We start from the raw sequence: 16,614 nt of genomic DNA, 5'->3' as shown, positions 1-16,614 counted from the left end.
TCCCATCAGTTTTATTTGGAAAATTTCACCTTATCCCGCAACTGTTCTTCCAGACAATTCCTGATAGATAATATATTGTGTTAATTGTGCACATTCAAAACTTTGGGGAAAGCATTCAACGATACTTGCAAGTTATAGCCTGAAGGACATTTTGTGAAGAGAAGTTCACGGAACGCGACTGATTTTTGTTGATAATCATGATTCCCTAACCATCGAAATGTTTGTCTTGTGATTTTTTGTTAATCAACTCATTGTAGACTATCACTAAACACAACTTTCATTTTCTTGTAATTAGATATCAACACCCCAGGAACTCGTTCACTGGACTAAAAATTTTCGACACCAAAGTAACTTTATGATAATATTCATTAGATGAAATTGGAGAGTTCAAAAAAAATGCCACTCCATTTTTGCTTTGCGTTTACATAGATTTTTAAACCTCTTCTACAACATCTAAAAATCACGAAAAAATCCTTTCTGGCTTATGGAAATAGCGAGAAATGTCTCATATGCTCCTTTCATTTTTTTTTTAAATAAAAAATGCCGAAATAATGACGCTCACGTCATTACCCGTCAACCCCTGACCGGATAATGACGTACTAATAATAAACTTCAGGGATGTTTAAAAAAAATAAGGGAGCATTCATTACTGACAGTGTAATTCCGATTTACACTTCTTTGTCATTTTTCTAGTTCCACATGGACAAGAATATCAATGCCCCTGTGGTGCTGACTCTTTGAATTTAACCCATTTGTCACTATCAGAAATGATTGGTGAAAAACCTTTCAAAAAGTTTCTAAAATCTATTTCGCCATTAAAAAAAAAAAGCTTGTTTGGTTTAAAAAAAATCAGCATAGTGGCACTTACGCTTATACAGCTATACAGCGATGATGTGGAAGAAGAAGAAAATAATCATGGCAACAAAAGCCTCACAACTACAAGATCAAATGTTTTTAAATATGTTTTTTTTACTTTGCAATTAATGACTTTCAACTGATTACTAAAACTATAGATACTTCAACAGATATCTCGATTGAGACAAGTATTGATGATCAATTTCCATTTTGTAATTTCTAGTTGAACAATCAGCCAAACGGGACACTTCAACAGCACCTCCAGGAGCGTTGTTCATCACCAGAGACTAAATCTTGGTGGAATCTCTCATCATTGCGACCAGCCCCCCCAATTTACCCAACCAAGATTCAAAACAAGACTGACACAATGGATGGATATCATTCTCCACGAACCACAAGTAACTGAGCGCCAAACCATGTATTCCATTGAAGTCAAAAATAATAATTTTGAGTATAACTTTTTTCATGAAAGTAATTATTTATATTGATTTAAAAATAATTTCCACTTACAGACGAACGGACATTTGAGGATGATGCTATTATCTTGAAAGTCATTGAGGGCTACAGCATGATTGTCAACAGATTTACAATGCAATCTGGTAAATTAATCACTCAACAAAATTATCTATTAAACGCTGTCTTTGATACTTGTTCATGTGCATGGCATGTCTTTATTCCGGCTCTGACTTCAGAATTAGCGATTGGAAACATGCAATGGTTTACAGGCTCCTAAGAAAACATGACAAAAAATAGAACAGATTAATCGTGAGTATATCAATTTTCAGAATATTCGGATGAATCGATTAATAAGCCCAGACTATCCTTAATAAATAATATGCATATGGACTCGTTTGATGGCAGGTACGTAAATCGTAATTTTATCTGAATGTTCCATTTGTTTGAAGTGCTAATTCTGAAGTTGAGATATCCAGTGCATGACAATTTTAAGGAGTTTATTCACCAATTTTATGAATTCAGGCATCTGCCGGAGGCTCTTGAGGCCTTGAAGAGCCAAGTGGGGGGCCTCCAAACGCAGATGATGCAGCTTACTAGGCAACTGGACGAGGAGAAACAATTGAGACTTTTGCTCGTCACAGCACTCAAACGAAGAGTCCCAGGAATTGAAAGTTTGGTGCCTTAGACGAAAGACACAATCGTCATGTGTGTTGATGACTCGTGTAATTGAAGTATTCAGCAATTTGGCTACCTAACCTACTTCGACCATTACTCTGACTGAAAGTTGACTGGGAATGAAACAGAACGATCTCAAGATTTATGCCTTAAAATTTTTTTTTATCGCGGTAGAATGGAATGCTCCTTCTCAGACAATGTATCATTTGGACGGAGGAAAATACTTTATTGCTTCATTTGATTCCAGTACTTATTTTCCGCTCGTATAGCAAACTCATATTTTTCAGAAAAGTTTTGTTTCGTGAAGTGAGGAAAAATATTGTCGAAAACAATGCAATTAAATTCATTTTTTTCGTTCAAGGAGAACAGCTGATTGATGATAATTGTTACAGAGTTAATTGATCGAATTGTTTGAGGCATCGGAGGATTTATTGAGGAGTTGAATTTGTCTGCATTGGTGTTGTCGATACTGGTATTTGTGGCTGCGTGGATCTGGTGTTTGATCTTGTATGAAGATGTTTGTTTTTAATGCGTTCCAATTCATTGACCCTACTACGTGCGTGCTCCAATCTGTGCCATGCCATTTGTAATACTTTTTGACTGGCGTAGCCGGATCCTTCGTGTGGTTGTCCTGGAGTAAACGATTGTTCATTAATCATTATAATAAATAGAACAAACTGCAGGAAATAAAATTATTTAGCTGATGAAATAAGTTTTTTATTTTCTTCCAATTTACCTGTTGAAACTTGTGTTAAATAGTTTATTTGTTCGCTCAGTTTCGATTCTACATGGCCCAGGGTTTTAATAAACTGATTCGTCTGTCCCTCTGCTTGTTTCAGACTTGACTTCTCTTTGCTGAGCTCCATGAACGCTTGTCCTGCATTATAATTTTTATAAATTATAGAGAAGTGGTAGAAATAATTCATTTATGATACAAGTGAAAAAAAGGGCACTTTCTTTACACGCTTCGCGCGCAAAGACCCGCCTTTTTCTCATCAGTATCATAAAATATCGTACGATACATATGAAATAGTGTTACTAGTGCGTACAGATCCACTTTTTCGCACGCACGTGTAACACATCCTATTTTTTGGGATACCTACCGAGTTCGCTATTCGAAACGGTAGTGGGGGTAACGTGGTTGGTTTTGTGTACAAATACGTAAAGTTCAAGAGCGTGCGTAAAGTGAATTTCGAGTGCGTAAAGCGAAGTCAGAATTGACTTTCGCATGTTCGTGAACCCTACGCACGCTGTGCGGAAAACAACTGCTTTGCGCACATTAAACCGTTTCGAAAAGTGCACTTTTCAGGCAGGTATCGCAAAAAATATTGTTCGTCACTTGGCCAAAAAAACTTTTCTGGCGAACATGAGTTTGCAATCCGAGCTGAAGGTGAGGACTGTAATCATATGAACTAGAAAAGTTCCTCTGGAAGTTCATTGATAATTTTTCAGGAAATGACCGATAATTTTTGAGAATTAGTGGGTAGTGTTATTATTGTAAATTTCATTGCAACTCTTCACTCATAGAAATTTCCGAAATAAAGGAATCTGACGGCAAGGAATACTGCAGTGCGTATTATTGACACTCAACAAAAAAAAATTCTCTGGAATCAATTTGTACGATCGGTGGAATTTAAAAAATTAAAAAATATGTAAATTATGCCATTTTGAAATAGAATATCAAAAAAGTGTCTTGTCGTTGGTTTTCGGCACATTTTTTTGAAAATTTTGCCAGAAGAGACAGTTTTTCATCTCGGAAATTGTGTTTCAGGATCGTTTCTTTGATTTTATCATTTTACGCTTTTCGATTACAAACGGGTGATCAATAATCTGTTTTTCATGCTCATTATGAATTTTTGCATGCATGGAATACAGCAGAAGCATATGGAGGCATATATATTCTCACTTTAATAACCTAAGACTTTCAAAACTCAGGATAACCTCTTGTCCTCAATTTATATCCTTCAAACTTGAAGAAAATCCGTGTGTACCCATATAGGAGAACGTTGAAAAATTTGAAATCTCTACGTCCAGTTATTGTCACCCGCAGAACCAGTGTATGACAAGAAACAAAAAATGCAAAAGTAATATTCCTCAAAATGATTATTACAATAACATTAAATCTCCTTAAAAATTCGACTGAAATGGGGGAGTGGTGAATTAATGAATCCATCATTTTAAGAAATTATGAAATTTTGAAATTTTTGGTTACTCGAATGTTTTATTTTATTCCGAATGACGAAGAGGCAGTGTTGGGCAGTGGGGCCCTTTAAATAATACGTCACATGTTTTTTAGATTTAGACCCCCTTCCCCGTTCAGTGACAAGCTGTCACAAAGAGGGACCCTCGTGTATATTCGCGATCGTAACATAGATGTGGCAGCCATTAAGTGGTCTCTAAACTAACTACTCTTGGGGGTCAACCAAGAGATCAATGAGATCACGGAGAATCCAGTGATCTCATTGATTGATGTCTAGAATTGGTTCACTTCCAGTGATTTCATTGGTTGGCCCCCAAGAGTAGTTAGTTTAGGACCGCTTGATCTGGTTGATCAGCTTGGGACTGGCTCTCACATGTATGTTGCGATCGCGAATTACGTCTTAAAATCCACGACCACCGCCCACCTTTTGTGGCCAATTCTTCACTTTTTTCATTAAATTGAATTGAAAAAACACAAATAAGGAAAAGAAGACCTTCAGTTGACCAGTTAAACATTTAAATCTTCAGGCGATGCTCTTTAAACTCTTCATAATTTATTTAATTGTTGTCATTACAGCATTCTGAAATTACTCTTTCTAAATCTATGGAATAGTTGGCAGAACTGGTGGATTTTTTTTTTCGTGAGAACACGGAGACGGGAAGTAATAGTATAATTCGATACGAGTGAGACGGAACTTTTACAAGCATGAATTTCACACTCCTGAAAATTGCCGTCTAGCGTCGAATATTTTTTGGCAGTGATGTTACATTCAGCGAGTGGAGGAACTGTACCTTTTTCGTTTACAAGTAAGCGAAAACACTTTTTCATCACGCTGTGTAAAACAGTAACATGTTAGGCACACTTCATGTGCCTAAAACGTATCTTTCCCACACATTGTGATGAAAAATATCGTTCGATATTCATGGGAAAAGTGGGAGGTTTATAGCACGAGCCGAAGGCGAGAAAACACTTCCGCACTCGTATCGAAATATACTATTTCTTTACTTTCCGTTTATGAGTAAACGAAAAGGCACTTTTCGGCTCGTGGTGAACGAAGCAACAGTGTCAAAAAAAGCATTTGCAATTTTCTCGATTCAAAATCAGGGTATCGGCCGTCAGGAAAATCTGGAAAACCGGGAGTTGGCAGGGAATTTGATTGGTTTGGAAATGTTAGGGAATTACAACAACTTTATGGAATTTAAAAATTTAAAGCTTGTTTTCTCCAAGTATCTAAATTTTTGAAAATTCTTCTGTTGGCAAAAAACATTGTCCTGGAATTTGATCTTAAATTTACTTAGAAAAGTGGGATGTTAACATCTTCCCTTGGGATGAGATTTGGGAAACCACTGTTTTGCGGCTGTTCTATGGAAAATTCTAAATTCAGCATTCTACTTTTCAAAGGAATTCTTGCATATTAAGGTGGTGGAAATATTTGAAAAATACTCATTTCGAACAATATGCAAACTGCAAAAACACTGAGAGTTCCAACCTAGAGGTCTGCTAGAGAGATGTTAGCATCATAATTTTTTAGACAAATTTTTCGCTGTACGTATTTTTATTGAAAAGTTGACAGTGATCACCTCCTAAGGGGATAGCTCGCTAAAATTGAAAAGTCTTTGAAAATTCCCTTAACCATACTTCTGAATTAAATGAAAAGTATGATTTCAAGAAAAATTTTGAAGATGAAAATGGGAAATGACGACGAAAATTCACTTAAGGGGTCTTTTCGCCAATCAAAGATAATTATATTTTGCCGACGTCTGCCTTTCAATTTCATTTGGTAAAGGAGTTATGTTATGTGCATGGATCCATCTATTGCTCATTGATTATCAACGTCAGGTTATCCTCATTTATCAACTGTTTTAATTCTCTAAGTTGAATTTCAATATCCCCACTCTATGGCTTTCAAAATGGAATGCCAGTGTCCTTGCTAAAGCGTCTTACTACGTTTTCACTTAAGAGTCTATAAATTTAACATTCTTTCATTAAAAAAACCTTTTCTATGGTCAGGGAATTTCATCAACTTGACCGGGAAAAGTCAGGCAATTTTGTTGAAACTTCCAGGTGGACACCCTGAGAATAGAAAAACATACGACGTCACAACTTAAAGAACTCCCCCCCTCGGCCCTTCGTCGCGAAAAGTCACAAACTACAAGCCGTCCTCCCTCCTTAATCGTGTGACGTAATATTTAAATGGTCCTTGTTAAGCATTGAATATCATGAAAAATAGTATTGTAAAATAAGAGGCCATTTCAGTAATTCTAACTTTATTGAGATGATTCGGGGGGAAGAAATAATAAAGAGAAATATGAGAAGGAATGACACCTCCGCGAACTAAGAACGAAGATCAAATAATGAGTAAAAGACGATCGTACATGATCGTAATTGAGAAGGGGAAAAGAACAAATACGTAACAGTATATTATATCACTAGGACTCGACAATTCCTCAAATTTTCCGAAAAAACTTTTTTTTTACGGCCTCGGAGTCCCTTTTTTGGGTTCCATTCGGCACTCTATCCAACCTNAGAAAAATTTTGAAGATGAAAATGGGAAATGACGACGAAAATTCACTTAAGGGGTCTTTTCGCCAATCAAAGATAATTATATTTTGCCGACGTCTGCCTTTCAATTTCATTTGGTAAAGGAGTTATGTTATGTGCATGGATCCATCTATTGCTCATTGATTATCAACGTCAGGTTATCCTCATTTATCAACTGTTTTAATTCTCTAAGTTGAATTTCAATATCCCCACTCTATGGCTTTCAAAATGGAATGCCAGTGTCCTTGCTAAAGCGTCTTACTACGTTTTCACTTAAGAGTCTATAAATTTAACATTCTTTCATTAAAAAAACCTTTTCTATGGTCAGGGAATTTCATCAACTTGACCGGGAAAAGTCAGGCAATTTTGTTGAAACTTCCAGGTGGACACCCTGAGAATAGAAAAACATACGACGTCACAACTTAAAGAACTCCCCCCCTCGGCCCTTCGTCGCGAAAAGTCACAAACTACAAGCCGTCCTCCCTCCTTAATCGTGTGACGTAATATTTAAATGGTCCTTGTTAAGCATTGAATATCATGAAAAATAGTATTGTAAAATAAGAGGCCATTTCAGTAATTCTAACTTTATTGAGATGATTCGGGGGGAAGAAATAATAAAGAGAAATATGAGAAGGAATGACACCTCTGCGAACTAAGAACGAAGATCAAATAATGAGTAAAAGACGATCGTACATGATCGTAATTGAGAAGGGGAAAAGAACAAATACGTAACAGTATATTATATCACTAGGACTCGACAATTCCTCAAATTTTCCGAAAAAACTTTTTTTTTACGGCCTCGGAGTCCCTTTTTTGGGTTCCATTCGGCACTCTATCCAACCTCATGCATGTGGCTGTGGATTCTACACTGTACCGCATTCGCACTCCTATAGAACATAGAAGTAGCATGGGGAAACCACAGGGCGCGTTTCGCAATCGACGTAGTAGCAGTAGCAGTACTGCAACCCTATCTAATTTTGCTTTACTGCGGGCGCGTTTCGCAATCGACGTAGTAGCAGTAGCAGTACTGCAACCCTATCTTTTGCTTTACTGCAGCTACGGTAGTTGATTCCGAAACGCACCCTGCAGCTACGGTAGTTGATTCCGAAACGCACCCACAGAAAACCCAGGCCGGTACAGGCGGTTCCTCTATTAGCAACCTCCCACTCGCCGGGGCCTTCCGTTGAAAAATTCGGTTCCACGGGAATCGAACTCAGCTTTCGCACACTATAGACTTGCGTCTAATCTACTCCGCCGCCGACGTCGGTTGAGAAAACATTTTTTTACCTCTCAATTTTAGGGTCAAACGTATGACAGTCATACCTCCTAACGGGTTAATTTCATGGAGATCAAACGTTACAAAAGGCCAAAGTCACAAGTCATCCCCATTGTGAGAAAGTCAATTTCATTATCTAATGAGCTTTATTAAATTCTCTATTTTATTATTTGGCGCTCTGGATAAGCCCAATTGGACCATTGGTGAAGAACCATCTTGTTCTGAAAGCTCAAAAAAGCTACCAAGGTCAATGGAAGTAGTTCTGTCATTGAAGAATGTTCCACAGAATCTTGGAAGAAGTCTTAATTTAATCTGTAAACAAATAAGTTAATATCAAGACAAGCGATGTTGACATGAATAATTCAATAGAGATCAATCAATAATGAAGTATGACCGTCACGACGTGTGACTCTCGGGACGTATGATCCTCGCGAAGAATCGACCGCGTGACTCTTGGCTCTCGCGAGGTATGACCTTCCCGGGGCTTCACGGTTTATGATGAAAAGTGACGTTATACGGTTTTTAAAAATATTTTTAAAGTAAATTATGGATTTTTTACAACGTCACACGAAAAACTTGCGTTATCGACAGATGCCCAACCCTGGTGACAACCATTGGGACATTACGATAGTTGTAGGAGATGGCTTTCTATTGCTTCTATTCTTGAAGTGTTGATTTGTCAAAGAAAACAATGGAAACTCAGTTTTAACAAATGAGAAAGAAACGTCGATAGAATATTCATTTTTTTTACTTTAGGAGCTTTACTGTAGTGTTTGAGGGATCATAACCTACCCGCACTCTGTAAACACACGATAATATCCTTCTCAATCGCTTCCAGTGTCTGAATTCGCTCCATTGGTGGAGTCATTGCTATATTTGGTTCTTCAATCGCGATCGACAATTATTGGACAAGATTCGATTTTTTCTAAAAAGAATCGAAAAGTTCGGCGAAGTTTGAATGGTCTCGAACGTCAAACTTCTTACTCCTTTTTGGTTATATCCCTCTTAAGAGGCAATGGAACTTACCATCGGAGTATAAACTGGATTCCAACTTTTTTCGTCGTCGGAGGACTATTTAGCAAAACCCAAATTGTTACATCATTAATAATCTTGATATCTATAGTGCAAGAATTTGGGTTTTACTGAATAGTCGCCTGACAACGAATAAACTTGGAATCCAGTTTCTACTCCGATGGTAAGTTCCATTGCCTCTTACATATGGTTGAACTGGAGGAGATTGTGGTCCTTAGATTTACCCCCACTTTTACTAATCCCCACTACAATCGTTGTCTCCCACCTTTGACACTCAGGGCTACAAACGGTACCCCTGCACATAGGCATATAAATAGAGAGAGATGCATCCGGTACCTACCTATTGGCGATGCCAAAAGTATTTCAGCGCTATACCCAGAAAAACGGACTAATTCGGAACTACTCTAAGGCGAAATAGCCAACGTCAAAACCACCGTATACTTGGCGAATAAATTACATATTTTTCAAAAATAATCAATGTAATAATTAGGAAATGATTTGGAATAATTTAGAAACGCTTTTTTATAATTTGGAAACAAATAGTTATTCAGTAATTAATAAAAAACTGTTAGACCGTATACTTGGCAAACTTTGACCGAAATTAATAAAATTTCACTTTAATCGATGTAGAACAATTTGGAAATAATAGTGAGAATGTTTTTTTCATTTGGAAATGTAATATTGCATCGAAAATTAATAAAACAGGAATGAAGTTATTATTGTTCAGGAGTCACGTGACGAGTCTTCCCCTTCCCATCACTTACCCCATTTACATGTAAAAAAAGTGAGGTTATGTCCCTCTCGCGATCCTGAATGTTCCCCTGTCACGTACCTTTAAACAATCTTCTAAAAATTATGAGTAAGTGGTTGAATGAAAAATTGACGACATATAGGGTGCGTTTAGGAATCAACTACAGTAGCTGCAGTAAAGCAAAATTAGATAGGGTTGCAGTACTGCTACTGCTACTACGTCGATTGCGAAACGCGCCCATAAAAACAAAATCACTGGACCCCTGATAAAACATGAAAGGATTTATAGAGAGGCAGACAGTGTTGGAGTGTTTCGTTGCTGAAATCTCTAAACATCAGAAGCCCAAAGCCCCCAGGAAAGGAAAATCCATGGAGATGAAATACTAAAAAAAAAACCCTCCCAATTCCCTAAAATCAGAACTAAAAAAGCTGGCGAAATCTCCGAAAAATGAAGAAACAGATAACTGGCAGGAGACGTTCGAGCTCTCCAGTGGACGAAATGGGCTGCCACAAAAGTGCTCGGACGAAAAAGCGAGTCTTTCAGATTTTCGATTCCAGTTGCTGCTAGATCTTGTGTTGATCAGTCAAACAAAGGATTAGGTGACATGCGCAGCTATGGAGAGACTCCAAAATTATGGGTGTCCTCCCATGGGTGGATCTTCTGATCAAGACTCCTGACAATGTTCTTAGGAAATTAATTCATCCTGTTAGTTTTTATGAGATGAAGAAAATTATTCAAACCTTCTGAAAAGTTTGGAAAAATAATGAGCTATTCGATCATTGTGAATAGTTTTCTGAAACTGTTGGTTTTAAAGGGAAATGTTAAAAAACATTTTTCAAAGACGTGAAATTCTCTACAAAAAATGTCACTTCATGAATTTTTTTTAAAGCTGTCTTTCATATATTTTGACAAAAGGAATATATCATCCTGTTTGGAAATGTTTTTGTGAACAAGATTTGATCCTAATTTTTTTATAATTTTTTTCAGCCCGAAGTCCAGTATATTAAGAAAAATCTCTAAAGTCGAATTAGCTGAAAACACTCGAGGTTCACTGAGAATTGAAGTTTTTGTAGCCAATAGTTCGGGGGTACAAGTTTTCACACAAAAATCACCTGAGAGAATGCCGAGATTGAACTCCGCCTCTCAGGAGCTTCAGAGGGAAACGAAGAGTTTTGGGAATGCCCATGGCTCCAAGAGCTGACAAAAAATGCAGTCATCCACAACGCCCTCCCCATCGGGGGAGAGTATTGATCGTCATAGGATGTAAGTATTTTTTGTGTTTGCAGTCCGAAGCAAAGTCAAAGATGACAACAAAATCGCCAGAAAAGTTGCCTGACACCGACGGACGAACTTTTTTTTCGTTATGTAGTCCGTGATATGAGGCGTCATGCCCGTCTGAATAAATTTTTTTTTTGCAGATTACCGAGGTGTTTTCACTGTGACGAATATCTTCTATATGAGGAGAAATAGCAAAATTTTCATATGATTTTTTTTAGTTCATGGAATTTTTCTTAACTGTCCCCACTCACGAGATATCCACCGACAACGGACCCTAGATGCGTAGTAATTATCTTAGTTTGCCGATTCACTACAAATTTTCAATTGAAAAAAATGCTCAATGGGCACATTATTCGAAATTCCTTGAAGTTTTTTTTTTCTTTCTCAATTAGAATTTCATAATCATTCAATTTATTACTTTTAAACCTGAATAGACAATGGAGGAAACGAAATCAAATGAAATGTTGATATTTAAGTATCATCAACAGTGTAGCTAACTGATAATGAGGGGAATATTTTTTTAATTGTGAATGCCGAATGATGCGAAATAAGCAGCCATTAACGAGGCTTTCCGGGTAATAGGAAAGTCTTCAATGACTTCAAAGTCTTCTGCTCACGCTTGCTACAGTTAGTGGGGACGATATTCCAGGATTATTTGAGTAGCTCAAATAGATATTTACGAATTTTCATCGCCATTCTTTGTTGAAAACATTTATTGATGATTAAATTATGTTGATAATCAGTAACTTTAGGAGAACATATAATCGATTTTTCTTTAATTTTTTCTAATTCATCAACCTTCAGAAATATTTGAATTATCTCGATTACGAGTGATTTTAGAACAAAATGTCAGAAGACCTTTTTTATAGAAAATGTAATGACCTCCACAGAATATACTTCGCCATTGTCTCTGAACCCTCTAATTTCGAAGATATTCCAAAAAACATGGGATAAAATTGTTTTAATTCCATTTCTTTTCATCAATTCCTCATGAATCTCAACGAAAAATTCTGTATCACCTTACCGAAAAAAAAGCCTCTCCCCAAACTCAAAATTTCACGAAATCATTCGACTTTTCAGCTAAATTGGAGGAGTTGAGTTGGAGTAAAACAAATAACAGCAGAAAAAAAATAGACGAAGAAGGCGCAGTTTAAGCAGGAGAGACCTATGAACAAAATCGAGGGTCAGACCAAAAGAAACTAACAATAGAAATTAATAGAAAAATCTGTACTTTATTTTGTAAATAAAATCATTTCATATCAAGTGTTCTTTTTCATTATTCATTCAACATTAATATTTTACGCTACGAATCAATTATTATTTGTTGAATCTCGAGTAGAACAGCATGATTGATAAACGATATTCGAAAATTATGGATCATGCATCGACTTTCAGAAGAGAAGTGGTGGGAAGTGATAGAACATTAAGAATTTTTTTTATCCTGTTCAGAGTCCCAATTATTTTGAGTGTTATCAGGGGAAAAGAGCAAAAGATTTTTTGTGGGACGCTGTCCACATTGAGGATGCTCAAAGAAACAGATCTCCTAACCGAAACCAACCAGCAGGTAATTGATCTCAGTCCAGCGATCCTTAGGGGGGCCACTCCACCAGTTGCGTCCTTATTCCCTCTGGTGTCTTCGCCTGTCTCTCCACCAAATTGAAACGATTGCAGATGCAGTAGACTTGCATGCAGATGTGGCCCACCTTGAGACCGCCCTGATGAATTAAACCCAGAGTTAACACTGGGTTCACTATGGGTTAATGGAACTTTCGTAGACTTTTTTTCTTCTTTCACTGGGTTTTCCCTATAAACCTAGAGTTGATTCGGAGTTAACTCCGGGTTTGGTCGATCAGGGTGACTTTTCGAAAAGAGCAGTCCTCCGATTGTGTCTGGAATGTCACCTTTGCGGTCTCAAAGGAGGACTTTACAGATTTTTCTTAATATACTGGACTTCGGACTGAAAAAAATTATAAAAAAATTATGATCAAATCGTGTTCACAAAAACATTTCCAAACAGGATGATATATTCCTTTTATTAAAATATATGAAAGACACAGCTTTAAAAAAAATTCATGAAGTGACATTTTTTGTAGAGAATTTCACGTCTTTGAAAAATGTTTTTTAACATTTCCCTTTAAAACCAACAGTTTCAGAAAACTATTCACAATGATCGAATAGCTCATTACTTTTCCAAACTTTTCAGAAGGTTTGAATAATTTTCTTCATCTCATAAATACTAACAGGATGAATTAATTACCTAAGAACATTGTCAGGAGTCTTGATCAGAAGATCCGGAGTACACCCATAATTTTAGAGTCTCTCCATAGCTGCGTATGTCACCTAATCCTTTGTTTGACTGATCAACACAAGATCTAGCAGCAACTGGAATCGAAAATCTGAAAGACTCGCTTTTTCGTCCGAGCACTTTTGTGGCAGCCCATTTCGTCCACTGGAGAGCTCGAACGTCTCCTGCCAGTTATCTGTTATCTGTCTCTTCATTTTTCGGAGATTTCGCCAGCTTTTTTAGTTCTGATTTTAGGGAATTGGGAGGGTTTTTTTTAGTATTTCATCTCCATGGATTTTCCTTTCCTGGGGGCTTTGGGCTTCTGATGCTTAGAGATTTCAGCAACGAAACACTCCGACACTGTCTGCCTCTCTCTAAATCCTTTCATGTTTTATCAGGGGTCCAGTGATTTTGTTTTTAAATGTCGTAAATTTTCCATTCAACCACTTACTCATAATTTTCAGGAGATTGTTTAAAGGTACGTGACAGGAGAACATTCAGGTTCGCGAGAGGGACATAACCTCACTTTTTTATATGTAAATGGGGTAAGTGATGGGAAGGGGAAGACTCGGTCACGTGACTCCTGAACAATAATAACTTCATTCCTTTTTTATTAATTTTCGATGCAATATTACATTTCCAAATGAAAAAAACATTCTCACTATTATTTCCAAATTGTTCTACATTGATTAAAGTGAAATTTTATTAATTTCGGTCAAAGTTTGCCGAGTATAAGGACCAACAGTTTTTTATTAATTACTGAATAACTATTAGTTTCCAAATTATGAAACAGCCTTACTAAATAATTCCAAATCATTTCCTAATAATTACATTGTAAGTAATTACCTGTAAGTAAAACAGGGAGCGTGTGAGAGCGTCGATAACGGCGCAGAGTGGGGGGGAACGCATATGGGGGAATCGGAGGGCTCCGAGCGGTGATGTTCGCTGTCGAGTAGGTGAGGGAAACCTACCGCAGTTCGAAACGCCGACGGGCGGCGGAATCCTGCCCTTAATATAACAATCAATTTCTCCTTCCCTAATGAGGACGAAGGGATGAAACGGTTGCCAATCGATTGAAAATTGAATCCTCAACTGATTGCGATCTGTTTTATCCCTTCATCTGAATTAGAGGGGCAGAAACGAATATTTATGGATCCAGTGAGTCCCCAAACGGCTCTCACCATTGAAAAATCCATTTCTCCTCCCCCAGCAGAGATTAAGGGATGAAACTGGTGACAATCGATTGAGAATTGGATCCTCAACCGATTGCGGTCGTTTCATCCCTTCATCTCAATTAGGGGAGGAGTGATGAATATTTGAAGCATGGAGTGAGTCCCTAAACGGCTGCTCCCATTGAAAAATCCATTTCTCCTCCCCCAGCAGAGATTAAGGGATGAAACTGGTGACAATCGATTGAGAATTGGATCCTCAACCGATTGCGGTCGTTTCATCCCTTCATCTCAATTAGGGGAGGAGTGATGAATATTTGAAGCATGGAGTGAGTCCCTAAACGGCTGCTCCCATTGAAAAATCCATTTCTCCTCCCCCAGCAGAGATTAAGGGATGAAACTGGTGACAATCGATTGAGAATTGGATCCTCAACCGATTGCGGTCGTTTCATCCCTTCATCTCAATTAGGGGAGGAGTGATGAATATTTGAAGCATGGAGTGAGTCCCTAAACGGCTGCTCCCATTGAAAAATCCATTTCTCCTCCCCCAGCAGAGATTAAGGGATGAAACTGGTGACAATCGATTGAGAATTGGATCCTCAACCGATTGCGGTCGTTTCATCCCTTCATCTCAATTAGGGGAGGAGTGATGAATATTTGAAGCATGGAGTGAGTCCCTAAACGGCTGCTCCCATTGAAAAATCCATTTCTCCTCCCCCAGCAGAGATTAAGGGATGAAACTGGTGACAATCGATTGAGAATTGGATCCTCAACCGATTGCGGTCGTTTCATCCCTTCATCTCAATTAGGGGAGGAGTGATGAATATTTGAAGCATGGAGTGAGTCCCTAAACGGCTGCTCCCATTGAAAAATCCATTTCTCCTCCCCCAGCAGAGATTAAGGGATGAAACTGGTGACAATCGATTGAGAATTGGATCCTCAACCGATTGCGGTCGTTTCATCCCTTCATCTCAATTAGGGGAGGAGTGATGAATATTTGAAGCATGGAGTGAGTCCCTAAACGGCTGCTCCCATTGAAAAATCCATTTCTCCTCCCCCAGCAGAGATTAAGGGATGAAACTGGTGACAATCGATTGAGAATTGGATCCTCAACCGATTGCGGTCGTTTCATCCCTTCATCTCAATTAGGGGAGGAGTGATGAATTTTTCAAACGCCGGAGGATCCCGACCGATTCTCCGGCGGCTTTGATTAAAAAATTGGAATTGGATCCTCAACCGATTGCGTTCGTTTCATTCCTTGATCTCAATTAGGTGGAGGAGAAATAGATTTTTCAATGGGAGCAGCCGTTTAGGGACTCACTCCATGCTTCAAATATTCATCACTCCTCCCCTAATTGAGATGAAGGGATGAAACGACTGCAATCGGTTGAGGATCCAATTCTCAATCGATTGTCACCAGTTTCATCCCTTAATCTCTGCTGGGGGAGGAGAAATGGATTTTTCAATGGGAGCAGCCGTTTAGGGACTCACTCCATGCTTCAAATATTGTTTTTTTTTTACTATAGTAATGTTCGATTATATATATTTATTCCCCCCCTCAGTGAGAATGGAATATGTATCGCGTTCGCTCCCACTCATTGTCGTCTCCGTCGCGTTGACACGTACCCGTCCTCCGCCAAACTTAACGAGTGCGAGTGAGAAAGCAAATGGTGAAGGAGGAGAGAGAAAACATTCCAACTCGTTTCAACGGTTGGAACGTTTTCGTTGTTCTCCAGCGATCTACACATAATGGGATTAATTCAATAATAATAGATTAATGAATAAGATTTTTCGCAGATTATTGCGAGATTTAGATGAATGGTTTGGCTCCTTCAGTGACCATAAAAAATTGTCACCAATCGACAATATCTCCCGATGGAGTGGAACGATGNTTGTTCTCCAGCGATCTACACATAATGGGATTAATTCAATAATAATAGATTAATGAATAAGATTTTTCGCAGATTATTGCGAGATTTAGATGAATGGTTTGGCTCCTTCAGTGACCATAAAAAATTGTCACCAATCGACAATATCTCCCGATGGAGTGGAACGATGTGAATGAATCAAGTATCAATTTGAATCTTTAAAAAATTA

General features: G+C 37.9%; 2 protein-coding genes and 1 long non-coding RNA gene across 7 annotated transcripts in view; 2 read left to right on the top strand and 1 right to left on the bottom strand.

The window, feature by feature from the left end:
• Positions 1 to 2,990, top strand: part of LOC107045062 (rho guanine nucleotide exchange factor 7) — a 157,063-nt gene extending 154,073 nt beyond the window's left edge. The window contains exons 6-9 of the mRNA XM_015267189.2: positions 1,079 to 1,253; positions 1,368 to 1,454; positions 1,641 to 1,716; positions 1,834 to 2,990. Coding sequence (XP_015122675.1) covers positions 1,079 to 1,253; positions 1,368 to 1,454; positions 1,641 to 1,716; positions 1,834 to 1,996 — 501 coding nt within the window. The 3' untranslated portion in view covers positions 1,997 to 2,990. The remainder of the gene's footprint in view (positions 1 to 1,078; positions 1,254 to 1,367; positions 1,455 to 1,640; positions 1,717 to 1,833) is intronic.
• On the bottom strand, positions 2,187 to 9,297 carry LOC107045065 (mediator of RNA polymerase II transcription subunit 11). 3 transcript variants are annotated; one of them, XM_015267194.2, is made up of 4 exons: positions 9,220 to 9,297; positions 8,796 to 8,928; positions 2,723 to 2,863; positions 2,187 to 2,617 (listed from the first exon to the last, which is right to left on the bottom strand). In XM_015267194.2, the coding sequence occupies exons 2-4, from the start codon at positions 8,869 to 8,871 to the stop codon at positions 2,415 to 2,417; spliced, it is 420 nt and encodes a 139-aa protein (XP_015122680.1). In that variant the 5' UTR covers positions 8,872 to 8,928; positions 9,220 to 9,297; the 3' UTR covers positions 2,187 to 2,414. The 3 variants fall into 3 exon arrangements, with proteins under 3 accessions (XP_015122680.1, XP_015122679.1, XP_028982418.1); XM_015267193.2 differs by lacking the exon at positions 9,220 to 9,297 and adding an exon at positions 9,030 to 9,190; XM_029126585.1 differs by lacking the exon at positions 9,220 to 9,297 and having other exon boundaries at positions 8,796 to 9,016.
• Positions 9,298 to 9,650: 353 nt separating this feature from the next.
• LOC107045066 lies at positions 9,651 to 12,327 on the top strand. Of its 3 annotated transcripts, none has more exons than XR_001461410.2 (5): positions 9,651 to 9,894; positions 10,075 to 10,491; positions 10,774 to 11,049; positions 11,205 to 11,349; positions 12,145 to 12,327. It is a non-coding gene; the product is annotated as an uncharacterized LOC107045066 (long non-coding RNA). The 3 variants fall into 3 exon arrangements; XR_001461408.2 differs by having other exon boundaries at positions 9,778 to 9,894; positions 10,075 to 10,385; XR_001461409.2 differs by lacking the exon at positions 11,205 to 11,349 and having other exon boundaries at positions 9,782 to 9,894; positions 10,075 to 10,385; positions 12,145 to 12,186.
• The last annotated feature ends 4,287 nt before the right edge of the window (positions 12,328 to 16,614 follow it).

This window comes from Diachasma alloeum, unplaced genomic scaffold (assembly GCF_001412515.2).
Source record: "Diachasma alloeum isolate Michigan unplaced genomic scaffold, Dall2.0 Dall_scaffold_00868, whole genome shotgun sequence".
In the NCBI taxonomy this organism is placed as follows: Eukaryota; Metazoa; Arthropoda; class Insecta; order Hymenoptera; family Braconidae; genus Diachasma; species Diachasma alloeum.
Note: the sequence above shows the minus strand (reverse complement) of the source record. Positions and strands in the feature narration are given on the sequence as shown.